The sequence below is a fragment of the Cardiocondyla obscurior genome, linkage group LG11 (assembly GCF_019399895.1).
Source record: "Cardiocondyla obscurior isolate alpha-2009 linkage group LG11, Cobs3.1, whole genome shotgun sequence".
Taxonomy (NCBI): domain Eukaryota; kingdom Metazoa; phylum Arthropoda; class Insecta; order Hymenoptera; family Formicidae; genus Cardiocondyla; species Cardiocondyla obscurior.
In genome coordinates this window covers 1968976-1978137 of record NC_091874.1, presented here as the reverse complement: position 1 = coordinate 1978137, position 9162 = coordinate 1968976, and the positions used below count along the sequence as shown (strand labels likewise).

General features: G+C 47.1%; 1 protein-coding gene across 1 annotated transcript in view; it reads left to right on the top strand.

The window, feature by feature from the left end:
- The first annotated feature begins 1039 nt into the window (after nt 1-1039).
- The window catches only part of Tusp (WD40 superfamily protein Tusp), a 27314-nt gene continuing 19191 nt past the window's right edge, over nt 1040-9162 (top strand). The window contains exons 1-2 of the mRNA XM_070663093.1: nt 1040-1646; nt 8489-8656. Coding sequence (XP_070519194.1) covers nt 1551-1646; nt 8489-8656 — 264 coding nt within the window. The 5' untranslated portion in view covers nt 1040-1550. The remainder of the gene's footprint in view (nt 1647-8488; nt 8657-9162) is intronic.

The window sequence follows — 9162 nt, the reverse complement described above, 5'->3', positions numbered from 1 at the left end:
GGATTCTTCGCAAAAGTTGAAGCATTCTGTGATTCACGATTGAATCCGTCAGCACGAAAAGTAAAGTGAGGTCTCTCGAAATAAAATTTATATAAATTCGTAAAGAGTTTGTCTTCTCTGAGGACTCGAGTGGTTTACTACGTAAGTTTTCTTTTACGTTAATTATTTTTTGCGACCCTAGTCGCAGATGTTCGCGCATCAGTGACGCGAAAGAAAAAGAAAGAAGAACAAAAAGCAACGAGCACACGCTACAAAAAAACGAGAACGCCGCCCACTCGACGCGATCAAAGTGGCGTGAAATTCACCCTCTTCGAATCGGGCGAATAAAATTGTTGTGTCGAGAAAATATCGCTAAATCAAATTGATAAAAAAAAAAAAGAAAAAAAAGAAAGAAAAGAAAAGAAAAAAAAAATTAAAGCTGTCAACATTTCGCAGAAGAAAAGAAGGTAATACATTTATCTCGCATTGCCCTAAAAGCCACGTTACTCTATTTTACTATCCAACGATAGTTTTCAGCGTGTCAAAAGTTTTATTTTACCACGCGAGCAAAGCTGCCGCGCAGAATTATTTAAATTATTTATACTAAATAAATAAATGCAAAATATAGTAACAACGTGATAAGACGCCGATATAAATTAATGTAACGATAAAATAATAAAAGTAATACAAAAGCGGTGCTGCGATATCGATGTGCGCGGGCGAGCGTTTGAAAAAGGGAGCGGTCCTTGGCGGTTCGGCGGGACGTCGCGGCGCGGCGCGTCGCGCCGCGGAAAAGCTCGCGGCAAGTTAGGCGTCGCGACGCGGGGGTGCGCGGTCGCGGCCTACTAGAATCAATACGCTGGTCGCGCAACGGACGGACGGCGAGACAGCGCGTTCCGGCGGGCCTCCGGCCTCCGGCCCTCCGCGTGCAGCCCGAGCTTTCAGTCGGACGCACGCCCGCGTCTCGCAAGTTCGTGCGTCGGTTCCGCGCGCGACATTGCGAGGCACACAACGTCCACCGCCCGCACGTAAAAGCGAAACCCCCGGCGGCGGCGGCGCGGGGATCGCGCCCTAAAAGGTGGAGTAGCGTCTCGGGCGGCAAAATGGCGGCCGCGGTAAGAAACAAATGATCGGAGCTGGAGAAACGGCAGCGTTGAGAGACATCACCCCTCGCCTACGGTAATCGAAGGGCTGACCGTTTTGATTGATCGCGGGCTCGGGCCACGTCGGCAGCGGCCGGAAGATCGCGGCGGCGAGAGTGCCACATCCCGAAACCCCGAGGATCGCCCGCGGAAGAGGAAAGGCGCCCGCGAATTTTTCCCGTGCCACGAGGGGCTCCTCCGTTGGCGGACGTCGGTCGCGTGCGGGCGCCGCGGTTCGATTATCGATCGCGGATCCGCCGGCGGCGTGAAGGGCCGCGCACGCCGCGAGAATGCTCGCCGAGGAAGCGGGCCTGGACACGACGTGGAATCCGGCCGCCGCGGTACACGGTGTCGGGACTGCGGTGCGAAGTGCTGCCGGTTCGATAGATTGATGGACCTCTCGACGGGCCGTCCGATCGCGTCGCAACCATGCATCTGCATTTCGAGAAGAACAACAACGCCAAGTGCGACTGCAACATTCTGTCGCTGAGCTGGATGGGGAAGGTGCCGGACGAATCGCCAGAGGTAAATGTCACGCATAAAACCTGTCTCGATAACCGTCCGAAAATGATGATCCCGGGATTGCGATAAAATTTACCTGGCCTGCGAAATATTTACGTGTTTCTGCCTGTGAAGTATTGATAATGTTTCACTGACAATGAGGCGGATGAATAATCAGCGGGCACTGTGATAACGCGTATCCTGGTTTTCCTTTTTTTTTTTCTTTTTTTTTTTTTCTACTCAATCAATCCGAATGTCACAGGCAGGATTTATAATTGCAATTTGTGTCGCGGCGATTTTCAGGCGCGATAGAAAATATTCTGACGAGCGCAGAAATTAACGGTGAACTTTGGCCGCGGCACCTTGATTAATTAAGCGATCGTTTAAACGATTTAAAGTGCACCGACAATATTCCGCTATTTATCTTTTTTTTTTTTATCGCTTCTTTATTTATTATACTTACTCATCGTTAATAATCATCACTGTTTCCCTTAGTCATACGGGAGACTATCTCGTTAGCGCGCTAATCAACGTGCAGTTCTTCAAACATAGAGACCTGATCGTTTTGCAAAAAAAAAAAAAAAAGAAAAAAGAGAGAAAAAAAAGAGGTGGATCCCGATTCGACAATCTCCATCCTCGTTTCTCTCGACGTTCCAGCGAACGCAGCGGGCTGAAAACGCGTTTTATCGCGTTTGGTATTCGGCGAATCACGAAATCAAACAGGGCCGCCACTTACAATTGTTTACAGTGCTTAAATAATTTTATTAGCGGGATAAATATGCAAGGGGAGGAAAAAAAATATAAGTTAGCTTCAGCCTCGACTACAATTTTACGATATTTCTAACGAATAAATACAGTTGGATGAACCGTTGCGACAAGCGAAAAACAGTGGAGGCTGAGAGAGTAACTACATTTATGGTTAAAAGTATCACGAAATTATAGTTGGCGTTAAACTTTCATCTCGGTTTAGACTTGCTACGCGTTAGTATCGCACGATAGGCTCCGGGTCTAAAAGCGACCCGTTCGGTCTCTCCGGCGTTTCAGCCTGAGCTGCCTTTTCCCAGCGAATTTTTAGACCGCCGTGATTGTCGATAGCTATTTTTATGTAACCCGCCCGACCGACGCCGATTTACCCGCCCCGGGGAAATTTTAATTCGACAGCGTTGAGTTTGCAAAATTTATCCGCTGATTATTCGCGAAAATGTTTCCCAGCGTGCAGAAACGACGATTCTCTGTTTCGCGCAACGCTGACGGGCGCTCCACGATCGAGGAAAAAACGGCGTATTTATGTGTATTATAGGTTTCCGAACTTGAGAAAAGAAAGCGAACAAGTGGAACGCCGGGGCGGGAGATTGAAAATGGCATACAGCCGCGAATAAAAACGAAGCTGCCGCCACTTTGACACACATACATCGGCGCGAACGGCGGCAGATAAAACTTTTGCTCGGGTGAAATCGAGCGAGGCAGCGCCAGTCGCGCCGTAACGAGCGCGAAATTAATTTATCCCGTTTCGCGCGAGATGGCTGAAATATTCGAGGGCTTACACGGCTCGTTGAAAGGATCTGTAACGAGATCCGAACGTGTAAATGACGGCCGAAAGACTGCGTAATCGGCGGGATAATACCGGTGATCGCGTACGACGTTGCGCGTGAAAAACCGACGACTTTCCGATCGTTAAATAACATGAAATTCATCTGGTTACGTTTCTCTAAAAGAAAAAAAAATAAGAAAAAAGAATAATTTATCAAAACTTATGACGGATAAACGGCGACGGTATTTCAACGAATTAAGGAGAAAAAAAATCGTTACTTTCGGACCTAGCCCACAATTTTACGACACTTCCGTCGACAAATATAATTAATTCGATTGTATTTCATCATTGATTTTAATTGATCGAGTCAATCGTAAACTTAATAGAGCCAAAAATATAATATTCGTCGCCGGAGGTGTCGCGAAGTTACGGCTGGGTTCAAAAGTAACTATACTTTTCTCTCAGGGCAAGTGCCATTCGGCGGGGATCACGCCGTAGTTTTCGCACAAAAGTCTCGCGAACGCGTGGGTTAATAACGCCGCAGAGGACCGCATGACCGCGTCAAAACAACCGCACCGCAGTCACCGGAGATTGGAATCCGTCGAGATGAGGCGCGCGCTTTCCGGGAGAATGCGAGGGTGTCACGAGGGCGAAAGGGCTTTACGAGAGGGTTGCCGGGTGCCGCCGCGACCTGACTCAGTGTCGATGACGAAGACCGTGCTCGATGTCTCGAGTGGATCTCCTTTTTCTCTTTTTCTTTTTTTTTTTAACATGGGCCGACTAACGAGTGCCTACAAGTGTACGATTTCCCCGCGACGGGGTTTTGTTCCGCCTCGCTTACACGGCTAACGAGAAACGAAAGCCGACGTAGAGATGCAACGCCCTGCACGAAGGGCGACCCTAAAAGTGTTTCCGCCGAGACGCTGAAGCAGCTTTTGCTATAAAAGAAGACGAGTCCTTATTGCACGCGTAATTTCGGGAATCTGCTCTTTCGCCGACTGCTACGCAGGAAAGAGTTTAACATACATTTTGCGCGTTCCGATTTGTTCGATAATTGTAATCGTTGTGTTAACGTAGCTTAAAGCAAATGTGTTGAAAAAAAAAAAAAAAAAAAAAACGAGATCTCTTGTGGAGCTTTTCGAATTAATACTGCCAGATAAGTACTGAATTTTGAGGATTAAAAGCGCTAAAAATTATTTATTGAAATACAGACTAATTATCATTATAAAGCCGTTATTCAATATTTTAATAAAAAAAAAAAAGAAGGCCGCCACTACAATTAATGCTGTTAAATCCTCAAAAGAATTGGTTTCCCAGTATTCACCCGGCAATGTTAATTTAAGAGTTTTTACCAGGAATGTTGAATTAATCCTACAAAAGTCTGAGCGATTAAACGACAAGATGTTAAATTAGGGCACAGCTGTGATCGACGCTCGACACTAATCTTTCCCGCATAGAAAAATCCCGCACACGAATGCAAAATGCTCCTCGCTGTGTATCGCATAATTTGAACATGCATGAATGCCCGGCCTTTATTACCCTCGACCGCTGTCGATGGTGGTTTCTCCCGACGATCAGTTCGTTCCCAATTCAACATGCGTGTGCACGCTCAAACGGGAATTAATCTGACTGCCGAACTTCGGGCGGGACGCAATCGATCAGAATTAATTACGACGCCTCGTATTTCTTGATCGACGAGCGGGCCCTGCAGCGACCGCCGTCGCCCACCGTCAGAGGCCAATCTGCGAGCGGGCAATTTGACGGAAGCCGATCCCCTCGCAGGAAGAAGCGCGATGAAAACGGCGCAGAAGCGGGTCCAGCTCAATTACTGGAAATATAATTGACTTATGGCGGAGCGAATTCGATTGAGTCACTCGAGAGTCGTCCCCGGCGGGAATTCGATCAGTGCGCTGCCTATTATTTCCTCGTTCTTCGCCGCCACCGTCTCCCCCTCCCACCTCCTCTCCACCCATCGGTCGTCTCGTCATTTTCGCGAGACATCGCGATACGCGGTAAATAAAGGCGCCGGCGTGCCTACGAATCTGTACGCGACGGCGGTCCCCGAGGGAAAACACCCGATAGCAGTACGAAGCCGTGTTCGAATGGATCCGCGAAAGGCTAAAGATACTTCTTCTTTTACGACCCTCTCGTTCTTTGCCGAAAGGGGGAAGATCTGGCCAATCTCTACCGATAGATTTTTACGCCGTGCGAATCGCGGTGGCTTAAAACGAATAGAAATCTTGATGAAGGATTAAGAATTCGCGAAACAAAGCCCGGCTACGAATATCAGAGATTCTCAATGATAAAAAAAAAAGAAAAAAAAAAGAACGGAGGATAAGAGCACGATTGAACGTGGCTAGGCCACCACGAGGAGGCTCGCTGGTGGGTGGAAATAAGTGCCGGTCCATTGGAGAGGGTGGGCGCGCCACGGCAATTTTCTCTCCTTACGGCTTGCACCTCGATCAAATGGGATTTCTCGCAGGATTTTTCGAAAAAAAAAAAAATTTTGCAGCCGATCGGACTTGGCTTCTCTCGTCGGTGAAAACGGGAGCTCCTCCGTGAAAATTGGGATTCGAGCCCTTTTTTTTCTCTCTCTCTTTTTTTTTTTTAAAGTAGCGAATCTCGGCGTGCGCTCACGTACGCGACACAGAGATAATCCGCCGTCATATGTTCCCATTATGTTCTCGCATTGTGAATCGCGACCGAATCGATAACGTCATTATTGAGAGCCGTTACGCTGCTACTACTACGGCCATTGTTCGCGGGTGAATTCTATCGAGGTGCGTTTCGAGAAACCGAGCGAAGTCCTCTCGTTCTCTCCTCTTCCCGAACGCTACGACGCGGCGTTAAAAAAAGAAACTCGCCCGCGTTTCGTGTCCTCGCGCCGACGTCCATTTTCCAAGCCCTCTCGATTTTCCGCCGACTGCCGGCTCTCAGGGTGTTTGCGAAGATTGAATTACCGCCGATTTCTTTCCCCGGCGGAAAAAAAAAAGGGGGCGGAAAAAACCCCCCGACGCCCTCATCGATCACGGCACATGGAACGTTTCTCACCGGGTTCGGGGCAAGGACGGAAATCCGACACGATTTTGCGGGTGGACGCTGATGACGTACGCAGGAACGATGTCGGCGGATGTTAAGCCACCGCCGCCGAGGAAATCCGCGTGCGAGATACGATTTTTGAAAATATTGTCATTTCAATGGGCTACGTTGCTTTCGAGTTAGGCCGCTTTCGCTCGACCTTTCGATAAATCCACCGATAAACGCACTCGAGTTAATTAATTATTTCGCCCTTTCCGCGCGCTCCATTTGCCGCGAATTACCCAAACGATTTTTGTTTCCAGCGCGGATAATAATCCGCCCCGTCATTATCTACCTTACAAAAGACCACCGTCGCAAAACACCTTCATTAGATCGCGCGTTAATTACAACGGGCGGCTGCACGCGGACGGGCCACGCGCGCGCGAAAACTTTCGTCCATTAGGAAGCACGTGTTGTGCGACCTGCCGCGACCGCTGCGGATTCAATTTCAAATTTTAATGAAAGCACGGGGCTGCATTTTGTCCCGCGCCAATATTTTCAAGGGAAAAACTTCGCCGGAGATAAGAAGGAGGCGGACGGTCCCGTTGCGGATCGAAGACTTTGATGGAGTCGCGTGAAAAGTTTTGAGAACTATTTATATTGCAAGGACGCGTGTCTTTTTGAGGACTTGTTACGTTTCGACGACGATACCTCGCACGTGGGACAACGAGGTTTCTCGCCCGTGTCTTTTTCTCGAGTCAAAAGTACGCCGTTAATTAAAACGAATGCCCGTTTACGCGAAACGGTATACTGCGGCAAATTGGAGAGAATTCGGACGTCGGTCGGGTGGGACAAATGCCAAAGGGAACGCAAATTATCCGGATTGAATATTTCCTGCATATTCGCTCGATTGTTTCCTATGCCAAAATCCAGGAGCTCCCCGGCGGCTGCGGAAATTCAGAAATACAATCTCATAACACACAGTAAACAACAACAGCGAAACAACGTAGCAGCTTATCATTTTAATTTTTATCAAAATCATAACTATCACTTTTAGAACGTTAAAATAACATTACGCTTTAGTTGTATTCGACATTACATGTACGTCGATTTAATATAATTAATAAAATTAATATAATAATATTTAATATAAACTTCAGTCGTTAAACGTGAAATTTTTGCTTTATTTATTCTCTTGCATTTTATTTGCGTTACCTTTTAATATATTTGCTCGTGTTAAATCAACAGGAAAAAAAAAATGTCAACGGTAACTCGGGTGGGCTACGCGAAATTTAGCACGAAATTTATCATTGTGTAATTTTATTTTCGTCCCGTGCGGATCCTCCGTAACGATTTTCCATAACGGCGAAAGTTTGACGTGTCCCGAGCAGTAGGTTAGTACTACTAACACTTTTATAAATATAGCCTTCGCATATTTCGATATCGTGCTCTGCGAGGTTGTCCCGGGGAGGAGGAAGCGGAGGGGGGGATTGCCTCAAATAATTACAGCCCGCGGATGTGCAATATAAGGCCTGGGGTGAAACCCCTTCATTGAAACCCTTGCTGCTTAATACCGTCACGTTTAAGTCGAGACGTTACGTGTCGACGAATAGTAATAGAGTTCCAGTAAGCATCTTCGATTTTAGTTGGAAACGACTGCGCCTCCCCTCGGAGAACGTGACGGGCCCGTGCGACAATCGTTCGTCTAATTATTAATATCGGCCAATCCCCTGCTGCTGTACTTAATCAAATGTAAAGCGCCCCAATTAGACTCGCGAGATCAAGCTTCGTGAAATGAATAATGATCAAACGCTGAGAACCAATTTCAGAAAGGGTCCCGGTAGCGTGACGGATAACTGGCCGGTGAAATTTATTTGCAAATTAAGCGACGTGTTATTCCGGTTGGTCCTTGTATCTTTGCATAGGTCGTAGGTTCCATGCGGTTTCTTTTCGATTCTCTTGGCGAATTTTCGAAATAGCCGTGACATTTGCCGTAATCGACGCCACTTGAGGGAATTATTATAAAAAAAATTCTCACGCGAAATTTGCGCTTGACCGCCCGAGGTGCAAAGGCCAATACAGCTTTCGGAATAGATTAATTTTACGAATACTTTTAACGAACGAATATAGTTGAGCGAACCATCGTTATTATAGTAACAAAGATGCTCGAGTTAATTATATTTCCGATTAAATATATCACGATATATATTTATAGGTGGAAAGCTAAATTTTTCCCTCGCTGCATTAATCACGAGCGCGCGTTTCTCCGCGCGTTGCACCGCGAAACGGTAACTAACGTTCTCATTTTATTTACCAGGACGAAGGATGGCAGCTCGATCGTATAAATTACTATCAAGAAGGATGGCTGGCCACCGGCAACGCCCGCGGTCTGGTAGGAGTGACTTTTACCACGTCGCATTGTCGCACCAGAGCCGCGGAACTTCCACTCAGGGCGAATTACAACCTACGAGGGCATCGTAGCGAGGCAAGTATCGCCTTTCCCTTAACTTTTCGTTATCCGAGCATGGCCGGCTCGTTTGAACGGGACCGACGTTTAATTTCCACAATGTAATTTCTACCGAGAACGTTATAATATTACCATCTAAATCGGCAACGCGTAAAGGGAAACGTAATCTTATATTTTTCACACGTTTTACGGTCCGTTTCCTCAAACAGCAATTTGTAGACAAACCGATGATCAACGCACCGTACAAATATTGTCATAATTTTACGCGACCCCGAGATTGAAGCGCCCCGGCGCGAAACGATATTCTATTCTGCTTGGCGATATTGCGGAAGGAAGCGCGCGAGGGTTATCGGTTAGTAGCAGTCGATGTATGTTTTATCAGCTCGATACACGAGCGCCAGGCTAACCGGCAGGCGCGAGACGTGTGGGTTAAACCGACAAAGAAATTGGATGATTGCGCGATAGGAGCTCCAGCCCGACGACATATTGAATCGTTAAGGAAATGCAAACAGTTCGTACAAATA